This window comes from Photinus pyralis, unplaced genomic scaffold, assembly GCF_008802855.1.
Source record: "Photinus pyralis isolate 1611_PpyrPB1 unplaced genomic scaffold, Ppyr1.3 Ppyr1.4_LG2, whole genome shotgun sequence".
Taxonomy (NCBI): Eukaryota; Metazoa; Arthropoda; class Insecta; order Coleoptera; family Lampyridae; genus Photinus; species Photinus pyralis.
In genome coordinates this window covers 50,077,080-50,095,636 of record NW_022170403.1, presented here as the reverse complement: position 1 = coordinate 50,095,636, position 18,557 = coordinate 50,077,080, and the positions used below count along the sequence as shown (strand labels likewise).

Here is an 18,557-nt window from a genome sequence, read left to right as displayed (position 1 = left end):
TATTCATGGGGTAGTCTCTTGTAGTCACTGGTAGTCCTATGCGAGGTCCTATGGTAGTCTGTGGTAGTCTTTCGCAACTGGTAGTCTTTCGTACAACATTTTACCCATGTGTTACCCCCTCGGTTTTTCCACATGCTTTGCATACTGCATTTTTATTGGTTGAATTTTGTTTATTGCACTCCGCAAAATACTAGTCAAAATGTTTCCACATCGGATATTTTTTTCGTACACTTATTTCTCACACTTTAATAAAATAACTTTTAGTACTTACATGCAATATCTCGGGAAATACAATATACCGGGTGTGGCATCTAAGACCACTCGGATCATAATTCCTTTACGAGGGGTAAATCGCTAGGCAAAATCGTGTACACCAAACTTCATACTTCACGTATTTCACTAATACTTCATGGACTTCATCAATACTTCACCGAACTTCACGGACTTCACCGACACTTCATGTATTCCACCAAAAACTTCACGGACTTCACTGATACTTTATGAATTTCACTGATATTTTGCAATGGACAAAATCCCATCCTTTTTTCTAGAGTTCTTGTAAAGCACTCAAAGCAGTAAAAGATGTAGAATGTATTGATATAAATGATAATAGAGGCATAACAAAAACGAAACGGTAATATAAAGTAAAATAAAAACATACTTTGTTTATACATAGAGGTAAGTACATAGGCGAAATTGAAATGAATCAATTTTTTAAAGCAATTTTTAAAAAAATGGGCTTTTGTTTGAGTTTTGCCCGCCCGTCGGACCCACTTCTGCGGTTTTGAACTACTTTTAGGGGAATGGTCCTAGAGTCCTGGAATTTTTTGCAATATGTAGCCTATACCTTGAAGGTGTGCCACACGGCAATCAAATTTCGCTGTCTTAAGGGAGGTGGCCTCCATCAATTATTTCCTGAGATGCTGTTTTTGAAAGTAAAAGTAAAACGTGCATTACTTTTACATACGGCAATCAATTGGCGCATGGCTTTAGTGGTGCAGTAAAAATTTTGAAAATGGGGAGGGGGGACGGGGGTAAACACCCGTTCCACCTTTCATGGTCTCATCGAAATAAATTGGTTTGCACAAACTATAACGTTACCGCGCGACTCTTTTTCAAGTTCAGTTCATGGCGCGGGGGGGGGGCGTATTTTATCTTTCATGATATTCTAATTAAAGGTCTCAACGAAAGGAATTAATTTCTACCAACCATAGTCCTCTTCTTCGATCCCTTACCGTGATTGGATATATCCCCTTATATCTCCACAACAGATTGTTGGAAGAGTACTCACAAAGGGCGATTGGGACATCTTAAAGAAATATATCCATTGAGCGATTATCTCGAAAACGGTTAATCGGAGGAAAGTACTTTCAAAGGCAAAATCAATCGGGGGTGTCGGAGGATTTTCAATGTCCTCCCATCAATCATCTACTAAGAAAGTAAATATCGATAACATGCTACTACCTTCTAACCCAACCATTTACTAAGCTATTTCGGTTTAAAAAATGGCCCTTTATCTTTATCTGCACAGGAGTTGTGCACCATTTATACTTAAGATTTTATAAGCTTCAAATTTCTGTTATACCTACCGATGCAGTTATACTAAATGGTTCACTTCCTATTAATGTAATGGGTCCTGTTAAAATATATCTTTTATTAACAGATTGGATATCTGGCTCTTTATACCATATAAAGGTGTCCATGCCCAATTCTTCTTTTAAAAATTTCATTTCAACAAACAAACAAAATAAGCGGGAAAATATTGCTCAGGTCTTGTAAAAGGTATTGTAACATATTACCAGGCTGAACCCAATAAGCAACTCTTAATCCTTTTACAACAGGTTGCATTTTTAGGGGATTATTTTCAAGAATTATGCTAATGGTGTTGTTTGTGGGATAGTATTGACCTCGGGATTGACATTATAGTCGTAAATAACTCAATGGCGTGGCCAGAAACTTGATTTGCAAGGGGCTGATGTACTAAGTTGTGGAGGGTGCTGAATTTTAAGGAAAACAAAAGCAGCTATCCACGTGACAAATTTTCCGTCTGTCGATTTTATGTTAATATACCTAATAAAAGTGTTATTTAGCTACCTGAACCTGATGGTAATAAAGGAAAGGATTTATTAAATTTATAAAAGGAAACAATTTACGATCTTTGTACCTACACATATATACGACGCAAGGACTATCAGTACGTCTATGAGTCGCTGTTTCATCAGGGCGTCTGTCGCCTGTGTAACTGTCCTTTTGTTTTGTAGAAATGGGCATTCTCTTTCATAAATAAATGCCATACCTTTGAGGATAAAAAATTTACCTTTCAGCATAGATTTTTTAATCTATAAGCATTGACTCGGGTATTGATAAACATTGACATATGCCTGGTTGACACAAATTTCATAAAAATTGACTCGAAATATGTCATATAATAAATAAATAATGCAGATAACTACCCTAAAAAATGAAATCATATTTTTTGTAAAGGTCTGTATCTTACCGGGCGGTATATAAATAAACAATTTGAGTGTAGCAAGGGGCGGTGCTCCACAGTGTCGGCGGGAACTAACTTATAAGGAGCAAGACAGGAGACAAAGCAAGAATATCATCTTGTCTCTCGCAACTATAAAGCCCATCACACAATGAAAAAAATAAGGAATAAGAAATAGTGACGCCGTACACGCAAAACACAACAAACAAATAGCACAGACTATAAGCCAATCAGAACACTCATGCCGTTTGAATTCATGTCATTATAATGGCAGAAATGTAATAGGCAATAGCAGGCTAATTGCACCGACATCAAATACGTATAATTCCAAGTTCATAACTTCACAAAAGCAACACCTTATATTTGTTTTATTTTAGTTTAACAAGATAAAATAATAAATATAGAATACGCGCCTCTTCTAATGTCATTGGTTCGCAATAAGAATAAGGAATAAAAATTCGACACAACGAAATTATTATTTCTTATTTATATATGTTACGGTAAAAGCATGGTAAATGTACGAAATTATTCTCAATTATCTACTTTTACCGGTAATTGTATACAATAACCAAGGATCAGCGGTAAAGTAAGAAAATGATATGAAAAGAAGAAATAAAAACAATAAATTCAAATATTTTTTTTAAGAAGTGAGGCAAATTTTCTATGGCATTTGTACTATTTGTTTTGACATGACAAACTCTCATGGCACTTGGAATTAGACAGCTTTCCATTTTTTTTACATTTACACTTGTCTGTTTTACATTTAGTTTTGCAAACACATCGCTGATATAGGATCACACATGCACGTGGTAAACAAACGCACTGCGCTTGCGTGTCGCTCCTTGAAATTTGTATTTCTTACTTTCACCAAGCTCCTCTGGCGATTGTATACAATTACCGGTAAAGGTAGGAAATAGAGGGTTTTTTAAGATTATTTTCTACTTTTACCAAAGACTCCGGCAAATGTACACAATTACCGGTAATTGTATACAATTACCACAATATGTACCCTTACCGTAACATATATACCATTTTTAACTGTATTTTTCTTTTTTCGCCAATTTAATAAAGGCATTATTATTATTATTATTATTATTTCCTAGGCTTATTTCATATTTCAGTGTTGTGTGCAAATCCATAAAGATCAGTAGATTGAAAATTGTTATTTCTTATTCCTTATTTGTTATTTCATATTTCTTATTCCTTATTTTTTTCATTGTGTGATGGGCTTAATCATCTATACACTGGAATGTAAAAAACTTACGCTTACGTACAAGAAGACTCTTAATCAAGAAAAATTGATAACGTAACACATATGGGTATACTTTCATCTAGATATACATGGTCAGCCCTTGCGATGCAATATCACAATGGGGGTTTACAGTATAGTTGAATTCCGCAGTTCTAATTTACTAAGCGTGTACCTGAAACCATAAAACATTTTTTTGGACAGTAAAAGTTTATTTAAAAATAGAGGCTGATTAGCAAAATAATAATGAACATGTTCGGTTTTAAAGGTTTATTCAAAACGATATGATTGTGGCGGGCTCTGTGACGTAATAAGCCCGACCAATCAGCTCTTAGAACCATTCAGAGACATAACGACTTGGCAATATTGCAGGAGAATGGCATTTATAACTTGCGTCATCTGTCACAGGTACTTGTCACTTTCGTGCTAGATGCAATTAAACATCCCTCTCAAAACGTCAAATGTGACAAACGTCAGACCCTCGCGTAAGGTTGCCAGCTCACTTCTACGTGATTGGTTGTAGGTTTGTGACGTATTTAGTCTGAAGCGTTTCAAATTCGGACTAAAAACACAGCTTTTCAATAATTTATTTTGGGTTTATTTTACACGCAAATAAAAATTGAGGACACACGGGTCTTTTATATTTAATGTACTTTGTGGATCAGAAATAAAAAATGAAGGCGGGATGACCCCATTCATCAATCAAGTTCTTCCAATATAATATACCTCACTCATGAGCTTTACTATCTGATTCAAGTGAGGATTCAAGGACTTCGAGTCAGACATTTGCCGCTTTCAAATTGGCATTCTTGTGATCTCATTTTTCTAATGATTTCAGTGATGATAGTTTCGATTCGAAAATGAAGCATGGTGAATGTGTTCTTCTCCAAACTTATTCAACGCCTTGAACTTTCAAAACGCGATTTCCTAATCTGGTGCGCGAATGAAGGCGAAATATTTTATGGTTCCTAATTGTGGGTAGGTACTTTATATGCGTTGATAATCTTTTTAAGGTCATTTTGTCGTACACCGGTATATTTTCTCATCATCGCGACTTGATACACTTTCAAATTCAAAATCACATAATAGCGTGAGATGGATAGGTACATGAGAATTTAATTTATTTCAAGAGGGATTTCACAGAACTTGCCAAACAATCGTCAATATTTTATATCTTGAATAAATAAGACATTGCGACAAAACTAGTTTTAATTTTTATGTGGATGATATGGTCGGTTAAATCTTGCCGAAAAGTATAGTTAACGGTGAGCGTTGCGTCACTAACTTGATTTCAACATCTTCACAAACCGATCATCTTTTGCGAAACATCTTGAGCATGTTGACCTGTCTGTTATCACTGGCAAAATAATAATGCGATAAAAAATTATCGTTACGCCTTGTCGGAGCCTCAAAACTCATCTGTGTTATAAATAGAATCTTTATTGTTAACCAGATCCACCTCCAACACAATTCGCACATTTTGCAATCGCTATCTCACTATTTAAAATAATTCCGAATTTCCCCGCATTAAATCTGATTTAATGCCAAACTTTTTAAAAATGATTAATGCAGGAGACGAACACAATGTTAGATGATTAATTTTCTGTTTATGCGAAACTCGAATGTGAATGCTGTCGAGAAAATCCATTTCTAAATTGTTAATTAATTGAGCACTTTCGTATAGATGACATTTACTTTTTATCGTTTAATACGCTCAATAATTTTTTTACTCACCTTTTGATTAGCATTCAAACGACTTAAATATAGCAATTTGTTTATGTGGTGATTGATTGTACCATAAAATGATATGACGCGGTAATATATCATTTCGTTACAGAATTTGACTTTTGAGACATAAAAACATACCTTGGTTCCAAAAAAAGGTGCGATAGATAATATGCTTTTGTTGTTCGCTCATCAAATTTGATGTTATTGTTATCGGTTGTTCGGTATTTCTTTGGTGTGTTTACTTTTATTGCATATTACCTACTTTGAACCCGGGTGAGCCTTCCTTTGTGTTCTCGTTATCCTTATCAGTAAAAAAATCTAGAACCGAATGCCATCTTCAACTCCATTAAAAATACCATGTTTAGTCTAATAGTCTATGCCAAGAGAAACAATGGATCATTGCTTTCTTTGGTTTATTTTACAAGGTGTACTGAGTACTCGAAAAATGTAAATCATCAAATTCTGTTGAAAGAATTTTTTGCGTTTTATGATAATCACGGACTTTTTTTTTTGTTTTGTTGGAATCGTTTTATGTTTTTTTGTTTGTTTCTATTAAAACTGAAGGGAAAGTGAATAATGATTCTAAGAAACACCTCTCGTCGAATATAAATATGCTACCACTATACCGACGTTAGCCACTTCCGTCACAAAACGTTAGTGGTTTATGACAAATCGTTATCTTTACGTAATCGCGCATTACTTTAGTTCCCCCCTAGTAATTGGTTTTATTGTTATTTATGCAGGACGCTCTTGAGGTGCTGCTGAGGAATGATTGTTTAATAGCTTTCGCGAACGGTCGACTCCCAGTCCAGAACATAAAGTCGTAAATAGGTACATATTACTATCGTACGTATCATTTAATCAAAGCGATAACGTCAATCTTAACTAAATGCCTATAAAAAATCCCTGCTTCTTTATATGTGCGCTTGAAACGTATTATCTGGTTAGCCTCAAATACAGACGGACGAGAATTTCTGCAACTGACAGATCGTTTATTTCTTGTTAGTGAAACTTCAATTACTTCGAACAGTTGGAAAAAAAGAGGATAAACTTATCAAACATTCTGGACGACTGTGAATAAAATCAGTGCATTTGCTTACGAAATGAGCGCAATGAGTAATGAAAAATAAATAAATTCGTAGAAGTGTTTTTGGGAAGCGGAAAACTTGACACGGATTAATAGCTATTTCAATGCTGCTGACTAAAAGCAAGATCCCATATCGGTAAGTGACGTAAAGCCGTTAAAAAGGGGTTATTGAATATAGGTGCATTTGATTAAAATATATTGTACAGTATGCTTCTTAAAATGTGTGCTACGCGTACAGAAATTTGTATAATATTAAATTGGAGTGACAAATTATTTTGGCACTCCTTTGTGTATGTCACTCTTCAGTCATTGTTCTTGCCCAAAACATTTATGCGTCGTTTATTGTCATTGAATGTTGCTAAATCACAGATAAAGTGCTCGATAAAACATTAAGTACCTAGGCACTTTAAGTATGCGATAAATGGGAGAATATTTATTCTTATCATAAAAGTCGATGCGTTGTTAGATTTAGGAATGTAAAGTTCAAAATGATAGAAACTCGTAGCAAATTGCGGAAGTAGTAAAATATAATTAGTACGAAATTGTCTTTATTATTTGGTACTAAATTTAGTCTCGTATCATAGGAACTTTAGACGATTTATTAAATATGTAAATGGCGGGAAACTTGTAACATTCAGTTTCACGTAAAGGTAAAGCTATCAAAATGGGAAATATACAATGTGTACAAGTTAAAAAAAAGAGGGGGCTGTATTTTGTTTCGATATAGTATTGATTTTATTTCACAGTAACAGGTTATTGTACGATATTAACTTTTTTTGTATGTAGTATATTTTTCAATTTTTGTCTAGTTCTAGTTCCAGGTTAGTATGTTTTCAAGAGTGCCAAGTTCATGTGCAGGAAAGTATGCCTCGACAAACTATTTGTATATGGGAAGCTACAGCGAAAAGCTTTTAAACATTTGTATACAGGGATTATCAGAGGAACCCGTCTCAGGTAAAATCTCGTTTTTATTTTTACCGGAACTGTGGCTTAAAGATTAGCGATAAGGGTTGAGAATAACAAGTTAAAAAGTCATTATGCAAACATAAATGACGAGAGCGTATTTTCCTCCAATAGTATTAATGCTAGGACCAGGAAAAAAATACCGGTAGGTACGAGTTCCTTACCCCATTCTCTTTCAAATGAGCCGCCTATCGTCGAAGTCTATATAGTTTAATGAAAAATAGTGGAGCGTATACAAATACAAACAAATTTTGAAATGGGCGTTAGTTTTACTTTTATTCGAAGTGTCTAAATATGAAACTTTTTCAAATACTTTCGTAAATAGCCTTGTAAATAGCATTGCGTATTGTCCGAGGTATTGTCTAATGTCTACATTAGAAATTTCATTGAATACCTTCATAAATAAAACATACAGCATGTGTAAAGTAAGTTTGAAACCGGTTATAGTTGTAGTTTCATTCAAAGTGTCTACATATGATATTTTATTTAACTGCTTTCATAAATAAGAAAGTTGGCATTCCGCATGCGTTAAACCAAATTTTTGACACTGCGCATGCGCAAAACCAAAAATATCGGTGTGCACGGAATTCTTGAACCCTTATTATTTTTGTTGTTGGTTGCATCTGTAATAGTGGCGTACTATTCGATAGAATTCTTTTTTATTTTATTATTGTAAATTATATCGAAATTTTCCTTTCTCTGCCCCTTTAATCCCTCACTATCATCTGTAATTTCATGCACATTTTTTAATCATCTTGCCTTCTACAGTCTGTGCCGCATCTTTGGTTTTCTTTGTAGCGTCCTCTATCGTTTGTTTGTTCTACTGCTTTTCCCGCCTTTATCTGTACCGCTACTAGTCCTTAGTCTAAAGGCTTCATTGTCACCGGTTCAGATCAGATCAGACCAGATCGGACCAGACAAGGTCAGATCAGATCAGACACGTCCAATGTAGTGGCTCCATTTGTAGCGGATATGTAGATACCCACCCAGTAAACACGTGGTTATTATTATTTTTTAAGGTCGAAGAAGTTCACAATGAATTTTTGGTATTTTATGTGCTAAATGGCGTTTGCTAAATAAGGCCATTGAAACCGAATAGGTTCAAGCGTTTGGCAGGGCCAGGGACAGAGAAGCGTGACTCCACGGGGTCATTGGATTTGACCCATTTTCAATAGGCTTATTACAAGTGGCATATAGGTCAACTGTGCAAAGTTTGAACTAAATAGGTTCAAGCGTTTGGCAGAGACAGAGAGGCGTGATCCCAAGGGGTCATTGGATTTGACCCGTTTTCAATAGGCTTATTACTTGTGGCATCTAGGTCAACTGTGTAAAGTTTGAACCAAATCGGTGCAAGCGTTTGATAGTTATCGTGTTCACGGACAGACGGACATAATCGACTCCCCTTGCATCGCTTTGCTCTGGCGCTTAATAATGAAATGTAACTAAATAAATAATTTACTCTTTAACATACCTGAACAGGTTCGTAGCCAAGGAGTCTTACCCCCACTGGAAATTACATACGTTTCTTTTACAAAAATTACAGGGGATGTCATTATCAAAAACTTCTTAGTCCCACCTAGAAAAATACCGGCCACCCCTGCTACTTTATTCTGGCTACGGGCCTGTATCTGAAACGCCCATTTTTTCTCCAGTGTCTTTTCATAAAAGACTTCATATCCCTATCTTTTATCCCGTTGATCCCAAAGAGGTGGATTTCCTCTCATGAGGTCGATTAAAAGTGATTTATCCATTGTCTCACAAGTCAATTTACATTTGCATTTGAAATTTTTGACAAATCTTTGAGAATATAGTTAATTAATAATAATGGTGTATCACCGAAAAACTGAAAATGCCAAATTTCGTTTTCAATTTCCCTAGTTTAAACGCGGTCGGAAATTAACGTTAACATTTTCTACAGGCACTTTTTTCCGGAGAATCTGAATCTGGTATCAGAATTTCCATAAAACATCAGCTGCAGATGTTACCTACAGGCTTCTAGTTTCTTATTTTAGGAAATATTTTTAATGTTTTATTTTCCTTAGGCTTAATTTCACTTAATTTGGTTTATGGTAGGTATTACTCTCGGTATTAGTATACTTAGCTAACGTGCTTTCGTAACGCTATTACTAATTGTCCTATAATTGGAACAAAAAAAGAAATAATTCACTCTCTATATTTTTACATAAATTTACAAGAAAAAATTGAAAACCAAATGGTTTTTTTACATTCATTTCTTAACAAAACATGCACGGGTAACTAGATATTGCGGAATCCCGAATCAATATTGCTATGATGGCGATGCATTCAAATGAATTTATTTTTTTGTCTTCGTCGTTCCGTAAAAATCCAATATGGCATCCATAAGAAATAACAAAGTAGTATAGCCTGTAGCTTCTACATCCAGCGTGTTCTGGAAATTCTGATTCACAGTTCACAGTTTTACATTTCCGTCATTTATTGTTATTATTAAACATAGACCGTGTATATTGCTTTAAAGGCGAAATTTTATTCCGTTTTTTTACATGTCTTGAAAGTGTATAATCTGGAACATCGAGGTAACGTGATTGGAGGACGTATTTCTATGGAAATTGTTTCAAAATTAGTAGCAAACAATCGCTGCGATTCAGGTACTAAGCTACTACCAAATCTCAAAATGTAATTAAAAAAACAAACTTGAGATTACGTTATCTGAAACCAGGCTTTTCGAATAATGAAACGCTAAAATGCTGTAGTGTAGCAGGAATATCAACTATTACACGTATTTGAAGGATTTTAGTCTCGATTTTAGTATTATAATTGATTATTAAGCGACAGAGCAAAGCTATGCAAGCTTTATAGGGGAGTCGATGGTGTCCGTCTGTCCGTGAACACGATAACTGTCAAACATTTGGACCGATTTGGTTCAAACTTTGTACAGTAAGTTGACCTATATGCCAAAGTAATAAGCCTATTGAAAATGGGTCAAATTTAATGACTCCGTGGGGTCACATCGAGGTGCGCTGTCGCTTTTTTAGATACTCTTTATGAGTTTATATGGTATTATAGAGCCACGGTCTATTCCATCGTGGTAATAGTATATTTACATCTGTGGTATTAGCCCGCGTTGTTAGTAGATGATAACAACCAAATGCTCATTTGTCGGATTTTCAGTTACATAAACGCCAAATGATCCAATTGAACCTTTCCTAACAGGCACGTTTAAAATTATCTTTTCGGGCAACGGCGGCGATTGTGGTGAAGGTGAAGACGGTAACTGCGTAGACCTTATTTACTGTTTTACTACAACTAATTATGAAAAAAATAATGAGAAACCTCGTTAACAGCGAGGTTAGCAGTGCGTATACATTGACATAAAATAAGTCGGGGTAGGAGTAATAAAACAATAATAGACAATCAAGCCTCGCATCAAATACAACCTGAACAGAAGATTGCACGATCTCTAAAGGGGTTTGCAATTGTATAATTTGTTGTGGTTGATGTTCACTGAAACAATTATAATTAAGATTAAAATGCTAATTGCCAAAGACTCAAAACTCAAACCACAATTTGGCAAGTGAGGTTTGTTGATTTATTTACAAATTATATAATCTATTGCAGTTCAACGCGTCCGGTGTTTACTGAAGTGTACTGAATGTACCTGATTTATATTCACGAAGTATCTTGTCGCAAATTGATCATAATCTACGGTACTTACCTACTGTTGCAAACAATTTACGTTGTTTACCGTTTGGAATAGTGTACTCGACTAACCTGATCGCTTCCGAGGCAGACATCTAGTCACGAATAAAATTAATCATAATCTAATTCTTCAATTCATTGTTAGCGCATTTTTGCAAAATTTTTTTTTGGTAAAAAGTAGCGTTTAATCTCACTTTGGCTGGCTGGCTGGCAGTAAATGCGCGCCCGTAGAAAAACGCTTGTAAAAAGACAAGGAGTGTACATGTAACTATCGGGGCCGTGTAATTAAGAACGTTAGGGATGGGGCTACCAGATTTGTAGTCGACGACATCTGGACGCCATCCCCGAGCGTATTATACTAACCTGGAGATTTTTCAGTTTTTATCTTCTTCTACAGTTTTTCTCCGATTGTTTTCAAATTGGTGTCGTCGGGAAGATCTTGTCAACGCGCACAACTCCTGCGTGGCGAAATTTAGTTTTTTTTTCCTAGGGGCGAAATAAACCACCTTTTGCGCGGTGCGCTTCGAGGGGTAGTCGACTTTGGGCGCCCAAAAGTTTCTTACAGCGCGAATCGCGGTCTCTCTTTCTCGTGTCACTAATAGAAGGTCGAGCTATGTGAAGTACCCAAAAGTTGAATACGATTTTATGCCGGCATTTTAGCGAAATCTACCAAAATGTGAATTACGAATGAACGGGACGTCGGAACTGTGTATCGACAAAGGGAATGTGGTAACTCCCGACGAGATCTTACTGATGGTGGAGTCGAAACTTCAAATCCGAATTGTTGCGGGTGATCAGAAGTGGGTGTCGACAAAGGGAATTTATGGTAACCCCCAAAGGATTTTACTGATGGTGGAGTCAAAACTTCAAACGCGAGTGCACGGTAAGGTCGGTAAGTGAGAAAATGGTACCGACAAAGTGAACGTGGTAGCTTTCGGCAAGATCTTATTGATGGTGGAGTCAATATTGGCTAATAAAACACTGATCTGCCACACAAAAATGCGCTGAAGTCCCTTCGATCTCACACGAGGACTTTGATCATTTTTTTGTATTATGGTCCAGCTTTTCTTTGAAGTATTCGGGAAGGTTGGTCACTTGGGCTGCTGTTGAGGTATGTGTGACGTATATTTTATGGATTGACCGATTATGTGGTTTTTATCTTTTTATGTGCGATAAAGTAGTACCCGAAATATTCCAACTTTTCCTACTAGTGGTAATCTCTGCTTTAGCTTATGCTATTTATCACACGCCAACCTAATTCAGGAGACTTTCAGTGCCAATTGGCCGTTCTTATCAGCGTATAGGGACTTTTCTTATTCATTGCAGAGTAATAGGCACTAACACAGTAAGTTTATTATGTCATAAATTAAAAATCTCTTTACTGTATGATGTCGAATAATGGCAAATTAAACATTTTGGCGATTTATATCTAATCTTTTTAAATAAACTGTAGTTGGTTCGATTAGATAAAATACATACCCACTTTGCAATTTAGAAAACGGTGTTTCCAAAGACCACTTATTATTATGTATAAGTGCGTCCTACTTTAATTACAATCAATTATAACTTTCTTGCTAAATATTCCAAACGAGAAATGTTAGAAAGTGTATTTTATTACATGTACCACTGACTTGGGCAGGTACATTACCTATCCTTTATTTTCTATTGTAACAGGAAATACTCGAGTGCATCTGTACTAAAATTTATTGTTAGAGCGCGCAAATTTAATTACATTCGCGCAGCATCCCACCATGTATTATATAACAGTAAGTATTTTTATTCTTGGTCAAGGTTTGTTGATGATTTAGAAGCTAAACAGCCGGTTTTCCTTTCCCACTAAGTAATTCAATGCTAATTTTGTTACCAACGAGTTACCTACCTACCAACTTGTTGGCGTATCAATCAGCGTTCGAAGAATAAACGAGAAACCTTTCAAGTTTTAAAACTCGACTGGATTATACCCTAGTAGTTTTCCTAAAAATAAATGATTCATTCTTCTGCAGAACTTGCATTTTTACATCAACAGGAAGCTTTTAATTGCGAAACGATTCGGGAGTTATATAATCAAGATATGATTCTTTCAACCCAGTCACTGTTACATATTATTTTAAATTTAAATTGAAGTCTAACAAAACCACTGATTATATTTAGCAATTTGGATTTCCCCAACTATCACCCACACGTACTTAGTGACGTTTACCTTTATTTCTAAAAATATCAATCGGTTTAGATTTTCAATTAAAGCGGCACCTAGTGCCATTAATAGATTGTTCGGGGGATGAGTTAGGGCTTGTGTGGGGTTGTAGCATTCCGTAAGAAAACTTCAACGCCTTTCTGGTTGTAGGAACATTTGTAAGAACTAACACCCATCGAAAGCGGCAAGAATTTTGTCGCCACGTGAAATGAAACAACCACTTAATAGTATTTTAAAGGAAATTTGTGTTTCTATTCTACCTCCCAACAAGTGCCAAGAAAAATCGTTGCCCCCGAGTTAACTATTACTGCCAAAATAACGAACCGGCGTAATCTCGCGAAAATGTTACAAAAAAGCATGATGTACGGACTGCCACCTCAAAGTTACCAGTTAGATTTATGAAATACACTTCCAAAATGTACAAAAAATGCGGTTGGTTTTGTTGTCCGAGATTGATTTTCGTGTTACACATGAAATACATTCATTCATAGTTCTCGTAGGAAGTACTCATGAAAACATTTCCAACCACCGAAAAAAGGCAAGACAAAGCTGTGCAATAAGGGTTTTGTCTAAATTGCGTCTTCAATAAGCTAGTAGCTGGTGTGTGCCAGTAATTGAAAATGTGGTTACGTAACGTTATTAAGCCCCCCCCCCTCCAATACGATCATGAAATTGATAAAAATGGTTTGGAGGTCACCTTAATTAAGCGTTTTCAACAACAAAATTTGCGGGAGAAGCCCTATTTTTTCCACAAACTTAATGTTTGTTATGGTACATATATTTCATGATTTCGAATTCGATTTTCGAATCGAAGTTAATCGGCAGTCGCTAACAAAGAGGCAGTCTATGGAAGATGCGAAAGATGCCACTTCCCCTTTCGAGTGATGAAGCGGTCGATGCAAGCCACCGGCACTTAATTTCATGATCGTACCTGGACGACTTAATAACGTCACATACTCGAAAATGAAATGCATGGTTCGTCTAATTGCAAAAATGATTACACGACAACTGTCAATCGCTTAACTTACCGCCTTTAGTGCATTTTTTTTAAATAAAAAAATTTGCGTTTTGTTCGTCCGCCCGGGCCCAATTCTGCGGTTTATAACTACTTTTAGGGGAGTTCTGGAATGATTTGCAATAGATAGCCTATACCTTGAACGTCTGCCAGACGACCATCAAATTTTTTACTGCGGAAGGGGGGGGGGTATACAACTTTTACATGTGACGACTAACTTGTCTCAGATGTTGCATACGCATACGAAAGGTCTCAACGAAAGGAATTAATTTCTACCAACCATAATCTTTCTCCTCGACCCCTTATCGTGATCGGTTATAATTCCTTATACAGAGTGTTAATTAATTGAGTGCCGATAATACAGGGTGTGAATCCTCGGGTAATTTTAAGGAGAAAAGTTTATATCAACATATATCCTAAACCTCTTAGTTTTTGATCTACAGGGATCATAGATATTTTTATGAAATTTTGTACACACCTTTTCATCATTAAGGAGCATTTTTTTGACGTAAAAGATTTTTTAAATTTTTCACCAGTGTCGTCCGTACGGGCTTTGAACTAACAATTTTATTTATTAAGTTTAGGACATATGTTGATATAAACTTTTCTCTTTAAAATCACCCGAGGATTCGCACCCTGTATATCTAGAGCGAATTGTCGGAGGATAGTACTCACAAAGGGCGATTGCGATCTCTGGAAGAAGGATATCCATTGACGACGTCAAAACTTTAAGAGCGAATATGTCTAACACGGTTTGTCAGCGGAAAGTACTCACAAAGCCACAAGACATATCTATTGGTGAAATCGAAGCGAATATCTTGAAAACGAAGTGTCGGAAGATTGTGCTCGTAAAGGGCAAGAGGAACGTCTGGATGAAACACAGAATATTACTGCGCCATGCATACGAGTGCTACCTATCTAGGTGAAACAACATTCATTATACACACGAGGACGGTTGACATAAACCATAGGTACAATCGTTCTTTTGATAACGACGTTCTGTTTGCATCCTTCCCTCGATCCTTCCTCTCTTACGGGGAAGAAATATTCAGAAATGGAATGAAGACTTTATGGTAACTCTGCCCCAACTTTTGATAATTCCAGACCCTGAATGAATGAAAATCATGGCTTTGTGCAAGTTAACTTTGAGTTTGAGAATGATCGTACCAAGTTGCACGTGTGTCTGTGCAATGGGTCACAGTATGCATGATAAGATCAGATTTCTTCCGGCGGTTGCGAAAATTTTCGCTACTAAACTCGCGAAAGGATTCAAATTTTCCAATTCTGTTTTCTTTTAACTGATTAAATTTTGGTCAATACTCGTCAACCGGAAGTAACCTTGACACTCGGTGTATATATTGGTTTATCTTGACTGAGCAACTTGTTTAAATACGTGGTTCCCTTTGATTGAATTAATTGTTTTTTAATCACATCATGCAAAATTCGTATCGTTTCCAAATTTTTTCATGGGTCGCGGTTTTAACTATCACCTCACGTAAAAAAGGAATCGGGAGAAAGTAGTGTAACCTCCCACTAAGTTTATTGTTCATCTCAATGTCGCTGTGCTTTGAATAAAGATAGGTATAAAACTGGTAATTATTCGGGCCGTTGGAACCACCCTCTAGACTCCCAATGAATGAGCGAAGTGTTTATAACCGCATAGATGTTTATAATTTGAATGGTCAACTGTATAAGCATTATAAACATCTATGCGGTTATAAACACTTCGCTCATTCATTGGGAGTCTAGAGGGTGGTTCCAACGGCCCGAATATTTACCAGTTTTATACCTATCTTTATTCAAAGCACAGCGACATTGAGATGAACAATAAACTTAGTGGGAGGTTACACTACTTTCTTCCGATTCCTTTTTTACGTGAGACGATCTATAATTGCTTTTTTCGGCTCGCTCAAAATCAAAGCGCGAAGCGCATATTTCGAATCTCGAAATACTGAACTACCGCCTTAGCGAATAAAGACCAATTTATTACCCGTATACTTCTTACGATCTTAACGCATTCGAGACTTATAATTACATTCCCTACAAAACTTTCCTGGACGGATCCCTACTTTTTTTCTATTTTTCTAACACGCCCCAAAATGGTGCTAATTGGTTCCAGCGTTCAGCCAATCAACTTTATATCTTCCAACCAATCGTGCGTTTAGAAAAGAAGAAGCTTCGGTCGTTAAGAACTGCAAACTCAGCGGTTCGCTTGACCTCATTAGGCGCGGATTGCAATAATCAGAAAATAACACGTATTACCCATTAACTCGTGTCTTATCTCCTGCCAGGTACCGAAGCCGGTGGCGCAGTTATTGCGTTACCGACTGCTATTCGGGAGCTCCTGACTGCTTTGTCTGGAGTTTTGTCAGGGGGTTTTCTACAGACGGACGTAGCTTCGGCCAGCGTTACGTTGAAATCTACGAGGCTGAAGCAGTACTCTCAGCACCCTAACTCGTTCATTTCGTTCCCATCCTTACATCCAGTTCGAGATCCAGTTCTCTGGCTGAAGAGGGACAGGAAACCCTGGGCAGCCCTCGGGGTGTCGGAGGAATGAAACACGTTGACCTTTTCCTTTTCCCGCCATGAGGGCACCAACTACTTTTCCATGCCATTAAACGGCCAGTGATCTGGTAAACATTGACTTAAGCAACAAAGAACGACAAATTTATAAAGAAACCACTGAATTAAAATAACGTTTTGTTGAAAATTCTGCTCATGACAATATTCCGGTTTTCGCTTAGAAAAACCCACAAAATTTGAACATTATTTCTAAACCGGCCTGACAGCCATCCGTGATGCAACCTCCCACCACCGCCAGCACCAGGTGCTAAATTCATGCAGCGATTGGTGTTTGGGAATTGAGACCTCGATTGAGATTGTATGGGTATCGTGCTTACCGAATTTATTCCTAGAGGGGCCACCATTGATTCGGAACGTTGTACTAGACCTTGGAAAAAAGTTAGACGAGCCATTCAAAATCGCCGAAGAGGAAGACTGCCTGACTAATAGCGTACGGTTGCACCATGACCATGCGCCGCGGACTTTTTTGAAGCGGATTTTCAAAAAAGTGGATTTCTCGTCATCAAAAATGCGTAGAAAAATCTGGCGACTATGTTGAAAAATAGACAAAAGATGAAGCTTTTTAATGGTGTATTTTTCAGTTCAATTAAAAAAATGCCTTATACCTGAAAAAATGGAAACGTTACTTAGATTTAATCAATCACATTTTAATATAATGTTGGAATTAACAACTAAGAATGTTGTGCGCTCTTTCCTTTATAAAAATGAATCGGCGTCGCCAGAGTCCAGTTTCCTCCAGACTTTTGTAGGATTAGGTACAGCGCGACCTCGAACAAGTTGTAGTAGGTAGTGACCATACTTAGAATAAAGTACCTACATTCAATAAATCACTCAACTTATTCCGAGGAATCCTAAGGGATTTATAAATATATCATCATATACCTAATTAGTGTCAAAACATGTCCAAATAGGATTCACGTTCAGTTGAATCATTGGATAATTTTTGAATGTTTTTGAATGGAGTTCTGAATTCTGTTTAAATAATTTTGTCTTGTATTTGGTACAAACAGATCTAACAAACAGATGGTACTAATTGTAAGTGAAATCAATCACATTTGCAAAACACCTTTACATTAACATGGAATGGTTTCTTATTTAAAATTTAAATCGGTCATTAACAGTTTCATTATTATAACAGGTAACTATTTCCGATTACCAAATTAAAAGTTGGTTTATTTAATTATTGCAATTCTGATGTTCGGTTATTAGGGATACGGTAAAATTTACAGCAGGTCAAACGATGACCATAAATAGAGAACTGTTTCACGTGCTATTAACTTTAATCATCGAAAGTAAAAGGATCCAGAAAATAACGATTATGTAACATAAATAAATGGTATAATCACCGCCGCAGAAATGTTTTTATAACTTCTAACCTTAGACGTTTTCGGAACCCTAACGATTTTTTGTGTAGCGGTAAATTCCTATCATTCTCTCGCTAACCACAAGCCAATTTAATGATGTCTGCATTTAAAAATAGGCGTTGCTTTGTTATAGCCGATACTCTATTGCCATGCAAATATTTCAGATAAATTTATTAACGATCCTCGAGATCGTTTATAATTTTGTATT

The 18,557-nt window shown here is 36.4% G+C and overlaps 1 protein-coding gene across 3 annotated transcripts in view; it reads left to right on the top strand.

Annotated features, from left to right (window-relative positions):
• The window catches only part of LOC116164522 (phosphatidylinositol 4-kinase beta), an 82,345-nt gene that overhangs the window by 19,630 nt on the left and 44,158 nt on the right, over positions 1 to 18,557 (top strand). The window contains exon 1 of one of the 3 annotated variants that reach the window (XM_031478716.1): positions 6,386 to 6,688. The exons of the other annotated variants lie outside the window; for them this stretch is intronic. Within the exon in view, the coding sequence (XP_031334576.1) occupies positions 6,657 to 6,688 (32 nt within the window). The 5' untranslated portion in view covers positions 6,386 to 6,656. Of the gene's footprint in view, positions 1 to 6,385; positions 6,689 to 18,557 lie in introns of those variants that run through there. 3 annotated transcript variants of the gene reach the window in all.